The sequence below is a fragment of the Acartia tonsa genome, chromosome 1 (genome assembly GCF_053477335.1).
Source record: "Acartia tonsa isolate MP-2025a chromosome 1, ASM5347733v1, whole genome shotgun sequence".
In the NCBI taxonomy this organism is placed as follows: Eukaryota; Metazoa; Arthropoda; class Copepoda; order Calanoida; family Acartiidae; genus Acartia; species Acartia tonsa.
In genome coordinates, this window is record NC_137260.1 from 44,828,402 (window position 1) to 44,852,426 (window position 24,025).

Genomic DNA, 24,025 nt, shown 5'->3' on the forward strand with positions numbered 1-24,025 from the left:
GTCCTCTTTCAACCCTGACATCAAGGAGAGACCCTTTAAAACGTCTAGATATACAGATGTGGTCTTTCTGATTAAAGGTTCTTTGATCTGGTGATCTCCAGGTGGCAGTATGAATCTTCTTGTGTTTAAAGATGGTTCCACCAATGACAAGTTTGTTTTCAGTACAAAAACTTACAAGTCTATCACCATTGTCATTTTCCTTGCCATTACTTAAGCCTAGGCCATATCTGCCCATGACTTCTTCTAAATTCTCATTATTACTCCCCACTTGAGCATTGAAATCTCCTAGGAGCATGGTCAGGTCCTTCTCTTTATGACCATTCTTAAATACAGAGTCAAGCTGGTCATAAAATTCGTTTTTGACCTCTGTATATGCTTGTTCTGTAGGAGCATATGCTACTATTATTCTCAGATTGATGTTTTTATCCGAGGATTTGAAGTAAGCCTCCATTATTCTTGGACCATGGGGTTGCCAACTGATCATGGCCTGCTCTGCTTGCTTGGTCAGCATAAGAGCCACCCCTTGATTATGGCCTAGATCCTCATTCATATGGCCTGAGTAAAGTATTTTCAAGCAAGAATGATGTTTAAACTCTCCATTATTTGTCCACCTTGATTGCAAATTTTTGCTGGTCTGCGGGAATTCAGAATCATCCGCCTGACTGGTCCTTTAGAGGTTTCCCAGCCAAACATCATATTGTTGTTTCCAACCTCTACTTCGTTCCCGAGCCCAAAGTTAAATTGGTCTTTACTTTGTGCAGATTGAACGTGAGCAGGTTTTTTCTAGGGAAGGATTGTTAGCCCCACCCAAACCCCCTGAACTGGGGGAAGTGACCAGAATTCAGTCTGGCATCTACCCTAGGACCTTTCCAGCACAGTAGGACTCTTCTGGTGTAGCTCCTAGGATCATTGATGCACGGTGCAGGATGGACGGCGTGCACGTAACTGGTCTCCCATCCAAACAGAAATGTCACACCTACAAAAATCATTGCTATCCCTCAAAGTGCAAATCGAAGACTGAAATAACCTCCCCCCCCCCCCATATTAATTTCAGAAATAAAAAAAGGAGGGGTAGTTTTTTCTTTTTCCTAAAACTAACCTCAGAGGAGGATCCTCTGCGGTGCACTAACCATATTGGGCAAAAAATTTGGAATGTTTGATAAAAGCTAACGAACTTATTACTGGCCTTGTTTTTATTAAAAGCGAAGCTTTCCTATAAATAGGGTCGGTCCGTACGTCCGTCCGTCCGAGATAGATAGCTTTTATTCGTTAATTTAGGCATGTTAGAATTGTCCTATCGATTTCAAACTTTGCATGGTGATTCCTGTAGTAGTAAGGTACGATTTAGAAAGCGTAGCAACTCTATAATCATTACGAGAATGTCCGTACGTTCATTTAAAATATGTTGATTTTTCTACTTTTAAAAAAACAAATTTTTATGTGATCTTATTATCCGTATCATCTGATTTTTGGTATATTGATTCCTGGGACAACAAAGAAAGCTAAGCAACTCTATAATCAAGTCCTAAAAATGTAAGTATGTCCATAAACATTATCCTGTATCAAGCAGTGTTTTTAACAAATTTACTTACAATTTTGCTTCGACTCTTATACTTTTATATTCTGATTATTCAGTTCAGACACTATACAAGTGTCAATGTCCGTTTGTCCTACCGTTTCATTGCTTCGCTTTTATGGATGTCGTCATCCTTGTTTTTATTTTATAAAGTCGACAAATAAGAAACTTATAATAAAACTTTAGGGACTAGTGTATTAAACAGCTCAATGTCTCTTCCCTCCGTGGTAAAATAAATTTAGTTACAGGGAGAGGTAAATCAAAGATTAATCAAATTGCTCTGAGAGAATTATACTTTTCTAATATATGCAAGATTATTAAGCGAAAATATCTTTCATTACCATATCCTTGTTCTCTGATGAAAAATAATTTGAATTTAAAATTTTACGTATGTGATAATTGTTGTAAAATCAAGAACAAAATATGAATTTAAATTAAGGACTTCCCTGTTTAAAATTGCCACATGCAAAAAAGCAACTGTGTTACTATATTACTGTATTAGTGAGTGCATTATGAGGAGCAAAGCTACTATACAACTTGGTTGTGCACTCTGTACAGCTTGTGTCTGAAGTTCTGAACTCTCTCTCTCTATATAGATAACATAAATATGTATTACATTAGTTTAGTCACCTTAGAATAAAATTTAATAAGTTTTGTGTGAATTTCTCTATGAAAGTGGCATAATTAACAACAAAAAACCTCAAAAAATCCTTAAGTATTTTTGTGCTTTTAAGTGTAGTCATTTAAAGTAGAACGTTTTTGAAACTAATTTTTTTTTGTAAATGCTGGTCCGAATTGGTTAGGAAATTATTAAGAAATGTCTTGTAGTGCTTACATACTTTTTTGGACTCTAGCTAGAAGCTAGGAGGGAATAAACTAGTATGTAATAAATATCTTGAATGTTTACAAAAATACATAATAATGTTCTTGCAGCGCTGATTTAGTACAATATTATCCTTGTTTGATACAGCTAAAGTAAAAAGACCGCTGCATGTTTTACATAACTCAGCTGTCACACCCCTCCTTAACACAAATAACATTATTTTTTTTCAATTTTGAAATACATTTTTCATAAAAAAAGTATGGTTAAGTGAAATGATTTATTTCTTATAAATATGTATCCATGGGAAATGTACTTGAAAAAAAAATCTGCCAACATTTCCAATGTTTAAAAGCTTTTTATTGCATCGTATTATAGACAGCTTTCCGTAGATATTTAAAATAAAATAATTTGATTAAAACTAGTTTAAAAGTAGTCTTTTTACATCTTTGTGAATGATAAAGCTCGAAAATTGTTGAAAATAAAATAAAAAACATCTTTAAAAATCACAAAAGTTGTGTGAGTTGTTTTAATGAAAATATTCCATGTAGGAAATAAAATTAGTTTGAAACCATAATCATGAAATATATTAAAATATTGTTGCTGAGCAGATTATTTTAGATCATTTTTAAACCCTACCAGATTTAATTATTTTTTAATTTAAACCTAAAGGGATTTTATTTAATGCTTTTAAATTAACCTGTTGCTTCGCCCCCAGCCTCTAGGTGAGGGCGTGGGATGTCAGTGTAATATCATAAAACCATTCCAAAACTTTTTATAACTTCTTTTAAAAGTACAGACAATTTAGATCAATATTTTCCGCTTCAACCAAAAACCTTACTACTTTTTATAAAGAAAAATATAGATCAAAAGGAAAGATTACTATTGAGACAAAATGAATTGTTTCTATAACCCTTTAGCGCAATATTTATTGCAAATTAAATGAAATTGCAGAAAAATTGGCGGCAGAATAATTTTTTTTTTTTGGAACCATATCATTATTTTTAAATATTTTTTTTAATACAACTTTTAACAGCATATTTTCTAACATGTTTTACCTGTCCATCAATAAATCTATTATTAAAATATAACGCTCCATAATAAGCTATTATGCAAAATTTAAGGTTCTAATATAGTGCATTCTTATAAAGGGACACTTACAGGGTGGGGCAAATAAGACCGGACAAACTTTAAACGGCCATAGCGCCAAAACTACTTGACCAATCAGGACGTTTGACCTCACTAAAAAAAGCTTAGATAATGACCTTTTAGCACAAAAAAATCTTGGGACGAAGTTGGACGTGCACAACGACCTGGCCGCGCATATGTTCAACAAGGCAGATTCCAAATGCGCCGGTGGTGGTTTAATCTTGATTCTCGACTAGGGCCCACTACATCTGACCTCAGCCCATCTGTAGGTGAGGTAGAGTTATGCAACTTGCTGGGGATACTGTTAGATACATAAGTAAGACACTAGAAAAGACTAGAGCTCTCTATCTGAAATGGCTTGGCCGTAGTACTCCAGCAAAGTGGAACGGGGCATATTTTGAGATGTAAAAAACGTCAAAAACCATGAAAATTCGTGAAAATTTCTCGGTTCTTGACTTCAGGGACCCACATTTAACTTTAAAACTCATTTTAGACTATAGGTTGCGCTAACAACCCTAGCTGAAACTTCATGCCAATTCCAAAAAAGTGAAGAACGTCGTTCTAGCTCAACTGTGGTCCAAATAAGAGCCTCCGTGTATAAGGGTAGCTTGAAAGTTGGGCGAATTTGGATCCTGCGGTTACCCACGTTCCTAGGGAAATGTGGCCTCCCAGCAGCCTGATCTTAATTAATTGGACTTTTGGGCCTGGGGCTACTTTGAAGCATGCACCAATAGACGTGCCCATACCAAAAAGACCTCCCTCATTGCCACTATCAAGGAGAACTACGCCAGCTTGGACAGGTACATTTTGACCTGCACCTGCCGGCGGTTGAGGAGGCGGGTAGAGGCGGTGATTAAGGCTGGCGGCGATTTTATTGAATAATCTAATAGTCATATACCTATTTTGCTTGCCAGTTTTTAAAATTCAAAAAAATCTTTAAAATTGACGATTTTATGTTCATTTGTTTAGAAGTTAGAATTTGTCCGGTCTTATTTGCCCCACCCTGTACTTACCTAAATCTTATATACCTACATAACTTATTTATGTAAAAAAAGATTTAATTCATACTTTTAAGCCCTGTTGAATTTTGATTATTTGGGCATAGACTTATGTTTATGTCAACATATAAATTAAAATTTCTATATTATAACTTAGACATAGGTTTGTAATAGTTTACCTGATGTTTGCAACGACATTATGTTGTACATAAAAATTAATCAAAGTATACTCTTTCCTATACTTATTACTCATAGAAGGGTTGTAGTACCCTCTCCCAAATAGTTATAAACCATCCCTGTGCCTATGAAAAGCTTCACTATAAATGAAGAACCATATTAGTTCACCTGTGAGAGAGATCCTTCACTACAGACAAAAAACCTTTTAACAGGAAGATTTACTAAAATATTATTCACAAAGCAAAGTAGCGTGGCGTCCTTTTAATAAATTTTTCATCTTAGCTAAAAGGCTCAATCATGCAAATCCATTGGTTAAGAAATTAGCAAATTTTCATGCCAATCAATTCCTTGAATTTTGCAAAATTCTTAATAGAAGCACAACTACCCTAAGAACAAAGTATGTACGTAACTTAAACGGTTTAGGAAAATTTGACCTTTACTCCCTAGTTTATAAAATGTAAAATAAATCTTATTCTTGCAAATAGCTAACAAATACTAATGTTTTTTTTTGATGATTTCTACCATAATGAGAAATAATTTCTGACTAATATTTCACATGAATTCCTGTAGCATTTTTCGGGAATAGTCCCTTTCGTGGCAACGCCCCTTATGGGGCGATTCGTCGTATTTTTGAAATGGCTTTGTAGAGGTTATTTTAGGTTAGGTTAGGTTATATTGGGTTAGGTGATTGCCCCACAGGGTTAGGCAATTTGCACCGCAGGGTTAGAGCTCCCCGCAGGGGCTAGAAATAGAAGAAAAGCTACTGTGAAAAATATTAAGGTGCGTTGCCACGAAAGAGACTATACCCCATTTATCTATAGTACTTTTGTAATATTTTGTCTGGTCGTTGTTGCTCAGCTACTTGAAGACATAATTGTCCTTGTTGAGTGTTAATTTACATTATTTGGCAACAATGCCAAGAGCATTTTTATTATAAAAGTGCTCATTTAATATTTATGAAAACACAAATTACTCACAATTTTAAAAGATCGAAAATAAGAAAAATGTCCAACACTGTTAGAAAAATATAATTTGTGTCTTTCTTTAGGCTCGTTAATATCTCTATAACGGCTGAAATCGTATCTCAGATGACTCTTTTTTAAGCTCTTGCTATCATTTAAAAGAATTAGAATAATGCCTATGAAAATTTAATTCTAAAAAAGTGTTTTGCATTTTTTTGCTGTTTTTGAGTCACACTAATTTAATTTTCTTAAAAGATTCTGAAGAAAACAAGGGGAAATTAATAATAAATTTGACCAACCTGATTTTTATTAAAAATCACAGTTGCCCCCCACCCCCCACATTTGTTTTTACTTTTATAGCCTTACAGTCAAATATTTTAATATTAGAGGACCAAAACTATGCGGGACTCTCAACACAATTAGAAAATTAAAAATTAGAAGGGGCAATTGGCTGGATCAGTAATATTTGACATAAAATCACTTCACATAAATTCATTTCACATAAAACATTTGACATAAAGTATTATTTGACATAAACTCATTTGACATAAAGGTACATTTGACATAAAAACGTTTCACATAAACTCATTTGGCATAAAAGTACATTTGGCATAAAGATACATTTCATATAAAGGTATACTTGACATAAAGGTACATTTGACATAAAGGTACATTTCACATAAAGGTACACTTGACATAAAGGTACATTTCACATAAAGGTACCCCGAGCATGGCAACCGGTGAACAGAATCTCAGTTCTGCACCACAAGCCTCGCACGACTGAAGTTCCCATGTCTATACAGTCATATTTATATGAAAATATTTTTAGAAGATTTTTGAATTTTTTTTGAAGATTTTCTTTTAATAATAAATAAAAATTTCTAAAATCTTTTAAAAAAAATGGAAAATCTTCAAAAAAAAATTTCAAAAATCTTCTAAAAATATTTTCATATAAATATGACTGTATAGACATGGGAACTTCAGTCGTGCGAGGCTTGTGGTGCAGAACTGAGATTCTGTTCACCGGTTGCCATGCTCGGGGAAAAAAATGACAACCTCGGGTACACTTTGAAATGTATCTTTATGTGAAACGTTTTATGCCAAGTGTACCTTTATGTCAAATGTACCTTTATGCCAAGTGTACCTTTATGTCAAACGTACCTTTATGTCAAATGTACCTTTATATCATATGTACCTTTATGTCAAATGTACCTTTATGTGAAACGTTTTTATGTGAAGTGTACCTTTATGGCAAATGTACCTTTATGGCAAATGTTTTTATGTTAAATGTACCTTTATGTGAAGTGATTTTATGTCAAATGTTTTATGTGAAATGAATTTATGTTAAATGATATTATGTCAAATATTACTGATCCCAATTGGCTCACTAGCGTTTTAGGGAATATTGCTAAATTTTCCTTAAAAATGAAATGAATGAATTAATGTTCATTGATCTTGAATTAAGAAATTAATCAAGTATGTACAAAGTAAGTATATCATATACAGGGATACGACAATGGAGATAAATTTGTTTCTACTGTGTTTTAGAATACAACGCTGTTAGTTTGATAATATTGGCCGAAAACATTGGTCAACATAAATTTTCTTTAATCTCTAAATGATTGTAATCTGTTCTTAGTTTATTCAATTATAAACCAAAACTTTTGTATTTTTCTTTCTTGTACATTTTATAGTAATTAGCAGGATTTAGGCTATTTATTGAATCAATAACTATTGAATTTATTTTTATTTAGGAAGCGTGGAGTGACCCAACTGTGATACACCTCAACTACAGCCAAAGTGATACATCCAAGCCACCGGGACAACCAGAAACTTTGCCCAGCGGCGGCTACACAGCAACCTTACCTGGCAACGGCCACACAGCAACCTTACCTGGCAACAGCCATGGCAGCAGGAAACCTTTGCCTAACGTTCAAACTGGTGAACATTTAGATGCAGAAAAATCAGTTGTTGCTAGCAGTAATCAAAGAAATGGTAGCAACATACAAAACTCAACCAAATATTTAGGTAATTATTATTTTAATCATTAAGAAATGAACTAAAGGTTTAAAGGTTTAGAATCATAGCATATTTTCCCTTTAGCTCCTAACATGAAAAAGCTTTTTAGAAAATAAATAAAATTGTGTTTCCTTTAACTTGAAGATATAAAAAGTACAAAAGCCAAGAGAAAGATTTTAAAAAGAATTTCAAAGTTTTGTTTCTCTTTTTGAAATTTGAATCCAGGAAATGTAAAGTTTTTGTTTTGAATTAAATATTTTCTTACTAAAATATTTAAACCCTTTTCTTTTCAAGTTTAAACTTATTAATGGCTTTGCTCCTAGCCTCAAGGAAATTTTCTCTATGGGGGGGAGGGCATCCCCCCAATATTATTTTTTGTGTGCAGTGAGAAAGAGAAAGAAATTTTATGATTTTACGGGGGCCATACCTCGTAAGGTGAATTTACGCTCCCCTCCTAAAACTTTTATGAATTCTCCCCTGGACTTACTAAACTATTCAGATGAAACTCCAAACATGAAAATCGGAACCAACGCCGAAAACCTAACGGTGATAGAAAATCTACGAGCAGTTCTTGAAAAATCCGCCGACGAAATCAATGATAACCATGACAAGGATATGGTTGAGGCGAGCGGGAGTGGGGATGGAGAGTTGGATTCGTCTGAAAGAAAGAGCAAATCAATTGATCAGGCTAGTAATTTTTTTTTATTCTGAATCTAACCAGGAATCTTTGAATCCTTTTTCTAGGGTATTGTTTTAAGTGACTAACTAATAAAATTTTCTTTCTTTGTATCTATCTATCAATTTTTGTCTAGCCATTATAAATGTTTTTGTCTAATTAGACATACTCTATGTTAGCCAATATTATCTTAAATTAAACATACTGTTCAATCTATCTATCTATCTATCTATTTGTTTATATAACCTTCTATCAATCTATCTTCCAACCTATCTATCTATCTATATTTTCAGTTATCAATTGTGATTGTGAAGCCCGAAGAAATCTCTTTTCTATTTCCATCAGCGAGAAAAATTCAACAAAGGAAAATTTTACTTTCAAATTATTTTAATTATTATTCTTAGAATAGCAGGGGTCAAGGAATGATTAATACGTCAGCCATACCCTCTTTTTAAGTAATAACAAGGATGACAACATCCAGAAAAGCGAAGCTCTGAAATGGAAGGACAAACGAACATTAACACTTGTAGAGTTAACCTTGTTATAATATGAATCAGTATTAAAAAAATCAGATGAATCGGATAATCTTAAAATACAAAAATTTGTTGTTAAAAAAAGTAAAAAAATATGATTATAGATTATAGAGTTGTTGCGCTTTCTAAATCGTACCTAATTGTTATATGTATCATCATTCAAATTTTGAAATCTATAGGACAATTCTAACCTATTCAAATTAACAAAAAGAGCTAACCATTACGGACGGACGGAACCACCCAAATCTTCGCTTTTAAAAAAATTTAGTAATTGATATTTAAATGGGTATGTCCTCTTCAACTTTTATGTATTTCCATATTTTCAAAATAGAAGATTTAGATTTTGAACGAATATTTATGTCTCAAATACCTATGTTCCTTAATCTTAGAAAACTTTGAAAATTATTTCCATTAGGTAAAAATTAAAATTAATTTTAAGATATTCCATTGATCTTGGCATAATAATTACTTTTCCTCAAAGTGATCAGTGACATCCACCCCTTCCTTGTTGAAAAATTGAAAATAAATGGGGAGGGGCGACTGCTTATTTCTTTATGGCCCTGTGAGGAATATAGCTTTGATACCCTAACCCTTCGGGTCTATCCTGTAACCAATATAACCCAATTTTGCATTTATGTTAAGAACCAAGTATTACAGTACCAAAAAATATTGTGCATACATGACACTTTTGATTTCAATCATTTAAATGATTTTTGTTTAATGTCAAGGTTAAATAGAAATTTTTATTGTTTATGTAATGTAACAAAATGTAAAATAGGACCTTAAGTTGAACGTGACAATTAACAAATGAATAGGAATTACATATTGTTAGCTTGTCGTTATTCACTCTTAGTGTTTATTAGGGGAAACAACTCTACTTATTTAAAATGTATTAAGTTTTTGTAATCTCTTATGAAAAGACATTAAAAAGCTTTCTTGAAAACCTCACTTTAAAATAATAGAAATGAAATGATATAAAAAATAATGAAACTCTTTTAGATTTAGATGTGTCAAATTGTAACTGTGTTAAAGAATTTATTTATCTTGTTTTTGACGATTAAGCTCTTTTAGCTGATTTAAAGGACCATTTACAAAATTTCATGTCAGACATACTTAAAAGCTGGCTTTAATGAGATTACCTACCATGCTAGGCTAGATTAAACAGTGGTTTCTATAAACCATTTTTCTAGTATGATTGCAGTATGATATATGTCAATAATAAGTTGAATTATTGCTGTTATGTTAGTGTGATGAATAATTCTAGTTCCCATGTTAGGTTAAAAAATTAGATGATGCGAGTTGACGCGAGGTCTGATTTGTGGTTTTGGTGTTTCACCTCCGATACATGGATAATGGATATTATAAACGGGGATATATTGACAGGATAAAATTTTTCGTCGATTTAAGTTGCTGGAATGGACCTTATTTATTGGCTAGTTCGTTCTTCCAGTAGAAGGGTTGGGGATGGGGGAACAGGGGTAAGATTGGGGTATTGTTATTTTAGCCCGCTGTAAGTATGGCATCACTTTTTAAGAGGACATGAAAATCTGGTGCAGCATCCAAATAATGATATATCGATTGATACATTGATACATCTTTTATTACCCTTTTAAAGGGACATTGTAACATTCTAAAATGTATGTTTTTCAATTATATATGTAGATTGTATATCATAGAGGACAAATTTAGGCTAATTTATTTCGGATGGAAGTAAATTAGTTTTTGATCAATTAAAAACTTTTATGTGCATGTAATGTACACTTATGTCCAAAAAAGTATATTTATCAAAACTTACAGCGAATAGTTTACCTTTAAATTATTATTTTATCATATTTTTTTTATCATTAAACCTCAACATATGAAATTACTGTTTTATGATAAAGCCTAGAGGTGTTAATTTAGTGTTAATTATCCTTAAACATTGATGAAAATGAAAACTAATTTAATAATACAAATATTTAAATTGAGAAAATGTTAGCAATTTAAAATTAATTCGGTATTCTGTAAAAATTGTCATTGCTTTTTAAAATATTTAAAGATATAAGAATCTTTCTAAAAAAAGGCATATTAATAACCATTAAATCTTATTTAGACAAAATTGCTTGAATTACAGGAAAAACTTTTTAATCTAGAAAAATTTTAGTCAATATATAAAGCAGTACGTTTTATTTTTCTTTAGCTTCAGATTTCAACAACTACTCCGATTGAGTTTTATTGGGGGGAAGGTTTATATGGGTCTTGGGGTGCTTATTCTATTTAAGTTTAGAGTTGAGTCATAGGATGGTTTTAGGCTTTTCTTCTGTCATTCCCTACAGATCCCCTATATGCTAAAGGCTCTGTCGCAATTTAAATAAGGATTAACTTTTCAGTGCATGAATGTAAATTAATAAAATAAACGGTTTGATTGCAATTATTCATGTTGTTTTGGCACAACTCGAATCCAAAATTTATCAATTTATAAATAAAAAACATGCCAGCTAAAAATATGCTGTGCACAAAAATCAAAATCATTTGACTAATTTTGGTAATATATTATATTAACATGTCTTTTTTATGTATAAAAATGGCAATTTGCGTAGAGTCATCCTGCCAAATCACGCGGAAGTACGTTCAATATTATTTTTTTTTGCAATCATTAATAAAACTTGGCATAATTATAAATCGTTGTAGCAGATCAAACAATTTTATATTTATCAAGTTTTTCAGGGTTCATAGGGATTATGAAACTTTCTATATTTTTCTCATCTCTGAAATTAATCAATATTAGTAGCAAGGTTTCATTATGATTCACGTTATCGCAAAGAAAGAAATGTGATTTTCTCAGCTGCTATTTAAGATAGAATGCAGAAATTTTGTTGTAAAGATTCCCTAAAGTAACGAGCATCTTCGGTCCGTAGGTCAGTCACGTCTTGATACAAAAATTTAGATGTATTGTACATATACTCATATTAATGATTTAAAAAGTTAAAAAATTCAGGATTTTTGTGCTTCGCTACTTGCTTGGATAAAAAGGGAAACTAAAACTTTTTTTTAGAAGATTTTTTGGAAAGTTATTAGCTAACTTTGACAATTTTATATTTCAATATCTCTAGTATTCCTGCAATTTGGTGCAATGAATTCTAATATTTTTTTTTCTTGTATTTCCTGTTCAATACTTGGATATTGTGGTTTCAATAATTTTGCCTTTTCATGCCATCTTACATATTATTGTCAAATCTGAGTCATTTTTAATATTTTTAGATGTAATATGTTGCTTTTGTCACAAGTTATGTACTTTTAATTTCTTCCGGTTTCTTTTAATATTAATCCAAGTTTAAGGTAAAAAAAACCTTTTTAGGTTGAAATTTTGAAACAGAAACTATATAATATTAATCCTTTTATATCATACTCTCACTATTTAAAGTAGTAAGGTTATTATGTTTATCCAATGAGATCTCACTACTAAACCAATCTCCAATCGGGGAAGCTTGACATAGCTCCTTGGTTGATTTATGCTATTTGGACGTCCTAGGGGGGGGGGGGGTAAAGTGGTGATAACCCCTCCCCTCCAAACAATTTTGAGGGGGTAAATACCCCCCACCAAAATAAATAATCCCTAACAAAAAAAATTGGCTCGCTTCGCGTGCATTTTTACTACTAAATATTTAATAGTATTTCATAATTAGGTAGGTACCAATTTTTACATTATTAAATTAACCCCCCCCCCAAAAAAAAAATTTTACCCCGTGGTTAAATTTTTTTGTGGGGGGGGGGAATTTACCCCTGCCAACAGATTTCAGGGGTGTTAATTACTCCCCCCCCCCAAAGCAAATTTTACCCCCCCCCCCAAATAAAAATGCTTGGACGCCCCTGTTATGCTATTTCATTTCAAAAACAGAGTTTTTGAATGGTTTAAGGCTATTTTTCTGCCCCCTTTCTACCCTCTTGAATATAAAAGCCCTTAGATGCTAGGGGACAAGCAACTAATATATAGTACATGTAAAGTAAGGCAACCCAATAAATGTTATTTTGTTTTTGTCTCAACCATGACACTTTGGTTGAGTGTGACTTCTGAATTAGCGGGAAGTTCTCGAGATCTGTTGGCGAACATACAAACCCCCAATACCAGGAACCATCAAGTTTCAACAGCAGGTTTGATTATAGATTTATTGATGAAATTATTTCAAAGTCCTGAAATTACAAAATCAATTAATACAAAATTCCAGTTTTTTATAACCACGTAATCTTAATTGCTTTTTAAAATCATTTTTCTCTACGGTTAAGAATCTTTGGAAACTTTGGCTTTAAAGGAAAATTATTTGGTTTAATAAATCATTGTTAAATGCAAAAATAAAAGCACATAAAAAATTACCAAAACATAATATTAATCATAATTAAGTTTCATGCCTAGCTGGCTAAAGCCTTTTAAACTAATATAATCGTCCTATACACCATTCTTCTTAATAAAATTAACAAATTCTACCTGAAGTTCTTATGGTTTCAAATCCCTGGTATACGAGGGTTGTTCACGCACTATGAGACCAATGATAGGCCCAATTTTGTTCTCCGAAATCTTCACACACTCATATCTCATTCAAAAGTAACGAACGTGGGCGCATCAAAATATAAACAATCCATACCGCGTCACTTTATGAAAGGAAAGTCAAACAAGACGACATTTGCGCTTAATTTAGGATAATGATAAGGAATTAATTTCGATCTTGATAAACACAAAGCTTCCTCGAAAAGAGGTTAAGACACACCCCCCGTTTGAAAGTCAAATTAACTTCCTTAACGAGATTCAAGGTTTTTTGCGCTGAGCACTAGCAACATTTCTCACTAAACTCAACTCACCATAATCACATGAGAATGGCCACATCCCAAAAAACGTGACAATTTTTTGCTCCTAACTTAATGAAACCCCGTGAAATGCATACACAATATTATACTCCTCACTAGGACTCATAATACCTCACATTTTAGGATAGAAGGATGGGGATTGGTTTGTACCATACAATATTCCAGGCACATGACACTCACAAGATCACATACACAAATCCTAAAATGGATAATCCTATTAATCATGATGTTGTAAATATAACAACTTATACTAAATAATAATCATTTCATAATCAATAGGTAATAAATCATTATTAATAAATCAATAAGTACCTACGAAATCAGGTTGAAATGTAAACAATAATGGTAAAATAAAACGAAATAAATCTTAGACAAGAAAATTAAGATTTATAGGTACTTAAAACTAAATTTGTTAAGCATCAAAAAGAGTAGTAAGAAAAAATATTTCAAAATCCTTGGGCAGAAAGTTTTTCAAACTTAATGAATAAGAACTGTACTATCTTAATCAACAATAAAACTTTTCAATACTTAAATAATAGCAAAATAATAATAATTTTCGTTAGAATTTTCATCGAAATTATAAAAAAATACCAATTTTTCTTTGTAAAAAAAAATGCGACTTTAAATATGAATTATCAATCATCCCTTGATCTGAATAAAAATGTTTTACTTGATTGAAATTCATATATAATTTTTAAAAAATCTGCTAAAAAAATACTTGATTTTTTTCTTAGAATAAATATCGAATCACGCAACCTCGACACATTTATTCTTTTTTGGTAAACTTTTCAGGTAAGTTTTATAATGAATTGTACATTTGAAAAGAAATTAAACTCAATAAAATTAAATTTGAGCATATGAAATAGAATAAAAATTAATCGCATTTCACTTGATTCTTATTTTAGGCATAAAAATAGGCATATGAAAAATGTGGCTTTTTACTAAAAAAAATCTCAATTTCCATAAAATAAGAATCAATTATTAATCATAATTTTTAATAACTGCCTGACTGATACAGCATGTTCTTCCAGGGGAGATTTATCTGACAGCCTGAACAAGACTCTTGCAGTCTTTCTCCCATCCTCAATCCTTGTCACTCGGCCCATCCGCAAACATCTCATCAGCGGATTGGTACTCGTAACCAGAACTATATCTCCGTCGGCTAGCGGCTCCGCCATCTCATCTTTCCACTTAGACATCCGTAATATCTTCGGTAGAATCTCCTGGCGGTAGGCAGTCCAAAACTGGGCAGACAAATCTTCTAACAACTTCAACCTCCGGTTTCATCGCCACATTGCACAACGGCTGGCGGTCAACATTTCCCAGCAGCTGGCCAGGGGTAATCAGCCGCCAATTCTCCACGTCGTTCGCAGCTTCTATCGTCAATGGTCTGCTATTCATCAACTTGCTAACCTCTGCCAACAGCACCAGGAGCTCGTTAAAATTAACAGAACTATTCACCAACTTCTTGGACAGCAATCTCTTGGTTAATTCCACCATTTTCTCAGCTTGCCCAATAAAATGGTGGGCTCGGGCCGGGATCTGAGACCAAGAAAACTCTACCTGGCTGCCCAACTTCTGCTCTAAAACCTTGCGAGCAGCGGATAATTGTGTGCCCATGTCGCTTACTATAACCTTCGGCAGACAATGAACAGCCTCCAACTTGCGCAGGGACAACAGGATACTGCTGGTATCATACTTCTCCAAGGCATCTAACCATAGCGCCCCTGAGAACCTGCAGACTACCACGAACACCCACACCTTCTTCGTTGCTGTCTGACTCCTCGTTTTGGCGGCAGATCTCCTCGTAACCAGCGGACCCATCAGGTCAACTTGCACAGCTTCAAATGGCCTGCTCGGGACCAACTTGTCAGGTAACACATCCTTCATGGTAGTACGACATTCCTTGGCCCTCTCAACACTGCAGGGCCAACACTTCCTCACTTCCATGATGGACAACCTCCTTGCCTTCACAATCCAGCACCAACGGCGGCTCTCAGCTAAAGTTCCACGGACACCAGAATGAAGCTCAACATGCGCTTCTCTCATAATGATAGAAGCTAACCAATTACCAGGCTCCAAAATTACCAAACCTGGCATGTCTTCAAATAGCATTTTACGGCCACCAGTAATGGCGTCAATGACGGGCTCGCCACGACCAACCATCTTAAGAATTTTCATCTCCCTGGTCACATATTTACCTCCGGGACCAACGACAGGCCAGGTCAATGATACTTCATGCACTAATGGATTCAATGATGAATAATTGCCTTTAGCGTCATTTATTCACTCATCCTGTTGGCTCCATGACACAATGAAAAGTTCCGCCGCCGCCATAAAATTGTACAAAGACGGCTTGTACACAGAATCTGCGGCTGCTACATGACTACCAGCGGCTGTAGTCTTGCCTTCTTGTCTGCTCTTTAGCTTCTTCAACCAGGTGTTCGATACTTGCAGGACAGCTGCCATAATACGTTTGGCCTGTCCAAATGATCTCCTGTGCTTAAACCTAAAGACATCTTCAGCGGCTTCTCCGGTAACTTTCATCGAACATAACTTAACCATTTTGGTATTCAACTCTTCCGGTGGTAAATCCTGCTTGACTTGCTCGGCAGTTTTCACCGGCCACGCACTTTCATCCTGGCGCAACCATTCTGGGCCCAATCTGTACCTGGAACCTGGACCTAAATCTGATACCTTGCAGGTGCTTCTGGTGCCCAAATCTGCAACATTGTGTGTCCCTGGGACCCACCTCCAGTCATCCTTGTTGGTTGCAGATTGGATTTCTCCAATGCGATGAGAATTAAATGTGTTCAACATGGCACTGTTGGAAACAATTTGTAATAAAACACACGATGAATCAGTAAAGTACATCACTCTGATAACATCAAAGGGCAGGGCATCTCTGATGGACTTTGACAACCTGGTGGACATCTGGCAACCCATCAATTCAAGGCGTGGAATTGATTCAGTCTTGACCGGCGCAACTCTTGATTTGGTGGCTAGCAGGAACGTTTCAAACCCTTGCCTAGTTGGCCACCTCAAATATGCCATACATGCATAGGCCTCTGATGACCCATCCGAAAACATCATCAAGGATGGAAGGCCAGTTGGTTCCTCCGGGACCACACAACGGTCAAACTCCAATTTAGCGACCTCAGCTCTGTCCTCCAGCGACTTAACAAGTTCATCCCGTAGACTTTTTGGAATGAAATCTTGCCAGCCCAAATTCAGCAAACATGTTTTCCGCAGGACAAGTTTAATTCTCAACAGGATAGGGCTGCAAAGCCCGAGCGGGTCGAAGGTCTGGGCGGCGAACCTGTGAACCATCTTCTTTGTCAGATTCTCGTCCAAGGCGTCCTGGAGGTTGTACAAATCAGCATCCTCTTTCACTTTCTTTCCCTTGACTTTACCATCTTGGTTGACTCTTGTGGCGATGGATAACACATCAGTGGCTGGCTTCCATATCAGCCCAAGAACCTTGGTTGGCTGGCAATCATCACCAGAATAAATGACTTGTTTGAAGGAAAAACTACCTTTGCTGATAATTCTGTCGGCTTCTTTCATCATCTCCTTGGCTTCTGGCACAGATCCTGCTCCCGAAATAACATCATCTATGAAGCTGTGCTTCTCAAGCTTGACTGCAACTGGAATCTGAGGTAACTTGAAATCTTCCTCAGGGTAGGTAGGTATTTGTGGCTCCTTCCATAGTTCAGGTTTTGCAACAATTTCACTACCATTAATCTTACCCTCTCCATACATCTCCTTGACCTCTGCTTCACTCTTTCCGCCGAACAGGCGGGACGTCAACTTCAGGGCTGTAACTGCCAAATTTCCCGCAGCCAACTCGCCAAAATTCACAACTTTAGTCAGGTAAATTTCAAGTGGACTGTCTGGCGTCGGGGAAAATAAAACTCTCTTCATCTGGCTGTCGAACTCTGTGGCCAGGATGGAGTTATAAAACTTGGAAATGTCCGCGGTTAAACCAACCTTGTAACCGCGGAAAAGCAACAAATGATAAAAAATCTTCTGCATTGGCGGCGGACCTCCCAGCATTATGTTATTAAAACTGGTGCCCTTGAACGTCAGAGAACTATTTGCACACAATCTCATGGGTGTGGAACTTGAATCCTCCTTGAAAGCAACCACTATTGATGAACAAGACTTAGGCCCTTCATACTGCAATTCTTCAGGCGTTGCTTTTTGAAACACGCCTCTGGATATGGCGTCATTGAATACCTGCACATACATATCATAGGTACCTTCTTTGACCATCTTGGCACGATCCTTTTCAGCAATTTTGCGGGCTAAACTCTCATTGTAGGGCAAAGTGTGAGGATCTTCAATGTAAGCATATTGACCTGTCCACTTGTTGGATTGCAAGTCTAGTGTTAAACCTGCCTCAATTATCCTCTGCCTCTCACGCTGGTCCCAGGTAGTGCCGTCGGCCATAGCCTTGCACTCTTGACAGGCAGTACATCCTGGACAAAGTGCCTGCGGCTGTACGCCAAACGATTCAGACGTCAGAAAGTCTGGCAAGGTGCCTCCACTGACACTGACAGCCTTATATGCCGACTTTTGATCTCCAGCTCCACCGTCAGCACTTGTACAGATAAAACCACTACCAAAAATGGTTCGCCACAACATAGACTGGCCCACTTTCTGGTAGGTTGATGGAAACACGTCAGGATGTGTATTTCCAATGATGATATCTAAGCCTCCACTAATATATGTAAATCTTTCTGGCGGCATCTTAAATATTTCGGCGGCGGTTTCGGGGTGGACCGAGCGCATCTTGTTGGCCCCGCCGAGGGTAGGCATGACAGCTGCCTCAAACTCCCTCAAATTACCGTCCCTATCCTTCAGATAAAACACAACATTGCGGCAGGAAGACTCACTGCCGTCAGCTACAGAAATAGTTGTATATCTGCCGGTAGATTTCAGCTTCAACTTGTTGGATAACTTCTCAGACACAAGTGGCAAATTTGCACCAGAGTCAAACATGACAGTGGCGTGGCAGGTGCCGCCGCCAGGTGCTACAACAGGAACTAACTGAAGTAAGAAGGTACAGGGGCTGGGTGCAGAACTTGACTTGTAGACTGTATTCACACCAGCACTAGCCTCATGGAGCAACCTACTATGATATCTGTCGCAATTATTGGTGCCACAAACACCAAGCTTATCCGATTTATTACACTTGTCAGCAGCATGGCCGTCACACAGGCAGAGTTCACACAACTTTTTCTGCTGGACAACTTTCTTTCGGTCAACCACATCCATCTTCTTAAACGTGAGGCAACGGAAAATCGGGTGTTTCTCCTTGCAGCTTTCCACAGGACATGTACTGTTCCACTTGGAAGCCTTGTCCTTTCCAGCCTTTCCATTCTTATTGTCGCTGCGGCCAGATACTTGCGCGGCGGCAGCTCTGTCACGATTTCTCTTGCCGGCGCTAGTGTCATAGGACATATCACCGGCCAACATTGCTCCCCTGGTCCTCTCCAGCAGTTCTACAATCTTCTGGATGTTTGGTTGGTTCATGCTACCTAGCTCCATCATAATTTTCTCTCTCAGGCTATCAGGGCACTTGTCTTTGAAAATATGAATAAGAGTTAGGTGGTGGTAATCCTTAGCTGCAGAACCAACGATGGCTTCTACTTCCTGCATCGTGCTCTTGAAGGTAGCAATTGCACTAACCACGTCCACAGGTTTATCCACAGGTTTCATCTTGTTCAGCTTAGTTAAAATCTTCATGAACCGGCGGGTGTTTGATAAAAACATCTGATCGAGAAACAACCATTGTTCATTATGATCTCTAATTGCTGACACTTGCTTGCGTAGCTCCGGGTTGGTTATCACCTTCTCCATACACAACATCAGACTTAACCTCTGGTCAGAAAATCCGTAACCAGCGCATAGATCCTTAAAGACCTGTTTAAAGTTGGAGTAATCCGTGTCAGTACCGTCGAAGGACGGCAGCAAACTGTTGTCCCAGCGCCCATACTGCGGGTTGGAACTCCGAATATCCACGGCAGACATACTTCTGGAGAGTATGGCAGGTGTCCCACTCTCATCCAAGTTAGATGAACGACGTTCCATCTCTCTAAGCCTTCGGTACATATCACGTACTTCTTGGCCAACTCCATGGAAATTTTAAGCACTCCCATGTCCATCTTCACCTTCTCAATGACGTCGAGGTTCCTGGCGACAGTGCTTGACCTCGCGTCGTCTGAATCATTGTCAAGCCAGTACAGAATTTTTGTACACTGCTCCAACGACGCATAAACTTTATCTGCAACAGTTTTCTGCTCACTAGCTTCATCCAAATCACGCTTGAACTCGCGCAGCTCACTAGTCTCCACGGCAGGTTTTAGACTTTTTATTAGGTCAGATTGGTCCTTGACCTCACTAAAAATGTCACGAATTGATTTTAAATTCACATTTTCACATGAACTAAAACTTTGGCAGGCTTTTAGATTGTCATAAAACACTTTTAACTGTTCGTCAAACACCTCTAGCCTTTCACTGCCAATAGCGATAGCTCGCTCAATTTTCTGCTTTTTGGTTAGTGGCATATTGATTCACTAGGTACTTATTTCACAGAAAAAATTGTCACAGTTTATTGCATCAATAATCACTGGATGCTATTGATCTCTTGAAGAATGCTAACGCCTATTCTTCAGATCCTTTGAAATTGTCTCAACCATGACACTTTGGTTGAGTGTGACTTCCGAATTAGCGGGAAGTTCTCGAGATCTGTTGGCGAACATACAAACCCCCAATACCAGGAACCATCAAGTTTCAACAGCAGGTTTGATTATAGATTTATTGATGAAATTATTTCAAAGTCCTGAAATTACAAAATCAATTAATACAAAATTCCAGTTTTTTATAACCACGTAATCTTAATTGCTTTTTAAAATCATTTTTCTCTACGGTTAAGAATCTTTGGAAACTTTGGCTTTAAAGGAAAATTATTTGGTTTAATAAATCATTGTTAAATGCAAAAATAAAAGCACATAAAAAATTACCAAAACATAATATTAATCATAATTAAGTTTCATGCCTAGCTGGCTAAAGCCTTTTAAACTAATATAATCGTCCTATACACCATTCTTCTTAATAAAATTAACAAATTCTACCTGAAGTTCTTATGGTTTCAAATCCCTGGTATACTAGGGTTGTTCACGCACTATGAGACCAATGATAGGCCCAATTTTGTTCTCCGAAATCTTCACACACTCATATCTCATTCAAAAGTAACGAACGTGGGCGCATCAAAATATAAACAATCCATACCGCGTCACTTTATGAAAGGAAAGTCAAACAAGACGACATTTGCGCTTAATTTAGGATAATGATAAGGAATTAATTTCGATCTTGATAAACACAAAGCTTCCTCGAAAAGAGGTTAAGACAGTTTTATTGAATAATAAACATGGAATATATTTTGATTTCTTAGTCCAGAAAAACACCAACTCGTTGTCATGCAATAAAAAAGAATAATTTGTTGGGATTAAATTAAAAAAGAAATATTATTTATTCAAACAGTTAAATCTGCCAATTTAAAAAAAATATGATTAGCCAATGGGTTACCATAAATATATTGAAAAAGTTATCTTTTTATAAATACCAAGAAAAAGAACAATCCTATTAACTGAATTGATATGGTTTTCCCATAAAGTGAAGCTTATTATAGGTCCGGTGAAGGTTTTTAATCAATTTGGGGGAGGTTATCTCCTTCTTCGAAATAAAAAATAGCCCTAACCCGCCTAAAAATATTTAGTTTCAAATTTTTCTTTTCTTGAGTGCCCCTAGATGCTTCTAGGTGCGTAGCTGCTAGTATTACTTAAAAAGTAGAACACACGTATAGTCTTTATCCTTTATCTATTTGTGTTTGATCAACCATGTAAACAGAAGAATACATGTAAAAACTTTTATTAGGAGTGTGTGCAAGTGTTTTGTGGATTTTTCTTTGGTTGTATGCATTGTACACGGGGATATTGTAACTGAGTAAAAAAACTAATATTATTTAGCAATTTAAAGGGATAAGACAATGATCGACAAATTGATGTACATCCCTAAAGATGATTAATTACCCTTTCTTTAGATAACACTTAGTGGTTGAAACGTTTGGACACTCAACTTATTTTTTCATTTTCTGAATGAGGTCTTGGCTTAGGTTTAAAGAATTGGTGCAGATTGTACGAGAGTTGGTCGTCCGCGGTTTTTGATGGTTGCTTATTATTAAAAATCCTTAGCTGCAGATTGATGAAAATTATTGTATCTAAGTGATTTTCTAAAAAAAAATCAGATAAAAGAGATTATATAACTTAAAGATTAAAGGACAAAGGTTATTTTCTATGGAATCTTACCCCTTTCCTTATTGAATGTGTGTCTGTATTTGTTTTAAGAAAGTTTTTGTATAGATGCAATAGCCTAGTTTCTATATAATAATATTTTTGACAGGTTAACCTATTTGTAGCAGGATCGGATGTATATTTGTATGTTTTTTCCAGGGAAGCTCAGTATTGATTCAAGGTCATGGAAAATGAAGTAACATTAACAAACCCACAATCTTTTTTTTTTAAATATGTGTTTAAGATATTCGATACTATTACTATTTATACTTTTTAAATGACATTATACAATGAACAAATCTTATTCTATGACGTTTTTTTTTTGTCTGAAGATTAAGACCTTAATAACAACTGAACAGATTGGGTTCTCTTTTTAGGCGAGCTTCACATAGGTCCAATGATGGTTTTAGGCTAATTCATTTACAGATTTAAGTCTTTTGATGGTTTTAAGAAATTAAAACATTTTTCTGTCCTTTTTAATACAGAGCCCCTAAATGCTAAAGGGCGAACCTACTAGAATAGTTATAAAGTATATACAAAAATATTTCTTCATTAATTTCCATTTTTGTACTTTTCTCCTTTCTGTGTGATTTTTTTTTATTTGCACATCATTCGATTTTTTTAATTTTTCCACCTAAAACTTTTTAATGGATAAATGGTATATAAACACTTTTTAGAAAAATCTAATTTTAATCCATCAACACACTACGAGCAGAAAAAGATGGATGGTTAAATTGATGGATAGATAAATTCAGGAACATTTAGGGAAAAGACAATATACAAAAAATTGATGTATAACTATTATTATGATTAACAATATTGTCCTTTCTGTGGGTTATGATCTTAGTTGGAAAAGTTTAAGCACTAACAAATTGTACCATAATTTTAAGATTACACAAAATTTTAAGCAAACGAATGAGAGAATAAGATAACATTGGGTACTGATATGATTTACAATCCAATGCCACTTCACTTCCTGGAAAAAATAGTGCAAGTTTTGTTCCCAAAAAGTAAATAGATATCTGTAAAGTAAAGCAAAATTAATGAAAATAATAACCTCTACTTTTAAGAAATCGGTAATATCCTGTAAGAATTTTTTTTTTCAATTTTGAAAATTTGAGTTACCCCCCCCCCCCCCTGACAGCGAACTATGAACTCTGGCCGCAGCGATCGGCTCCCTAGCCTGCCTAGCCGCAGTGCTCGGCCCCCTTGCCTTCCTAGCCGCGGCGCTCGGCCCCCATGCCTGCTTAGCCGCAGCGCTCGGCTCCCTAGCCCATAACATAACCTAACCTAAAATAGTTGGTCGCTTTCGGGTCGGGAGGGGGGGAGGGGGAAGTACTCAAATTTTCAAAATTAAGAGGAAAACGCCAAGAAATCTTTTGTAAACCTTGTAGGTGAGAAGGTGAGAATTATAGTTGAATTTTCAAATATTTGTAATAAGAAAGTTTATTTTATTGATCCAAGGTTTTTTAGCTGTATTTTATGAACACGGCAAAACTTTTTTCTTTGCAGAAATATTAGTTATGAAACATAACATAATGTGATCAATAAAACCTCATAATATGGTGTCTGCCAAAAATAACGTATTTATCATTTTTCTTTTTTTTGTTAATAAAAATAAATTTTGTTTCCAAAATATTAGAATGACGATTTAAAATTAGTTTTAAAAATTATATCCTGATAATTTTATACATTAATTATCACAAATGAATTTTGAATGTTATTTTAAATGAAGAGCATCTATTCATTTTATTTTAAGTAAGTAGCACAGCTACTCTTTAATTGAAATACTTGTCAGTTTATCTGTCTGTGGAAGTGAGTTTTTAAAACAACGTTATATGTACTTTATAATAAATTTCAAAAACTCAACTGAGCAAATCAAAAAGACTCAAAAAAGTAAAATTATTTTTGCAACAGGC

General features: G+C 35.3%; 1 protein-coding gene across 1 annotated transcript in view; it reads left to right on the plus strand.

Annotated features, from left to right (window-relative positions):
* The window catches only part of LOC145321466 (uncharacterized), a 28,343-nt gene extending 19,340 nt beyond the window's left edge, over positions 1 to 9,003 (plus strand). The window contains exons 3-5 of the mRNA XM_080162890.1: positions 7,437 to 7,710; positions 8,201 to 8,388; positions 8,671 to 9,003. Coding sequence (XP_080019016.1) covers positions 7,437 to 7,710; positions 8,201 to 8,388; positions 8,671 to 8,781 — 573 coding nt within the window. The 3' untranslated portion in view covers positions 8,782 to 9,003. The remainder of the gene's footprint in view (positions 1 to 7,436; positions 7,711 to 8,200; positions 8,389 to 8,670) is intronic.
* Positions 9,004 to 24,025: the final 15,022 nt, after the last annotated feature.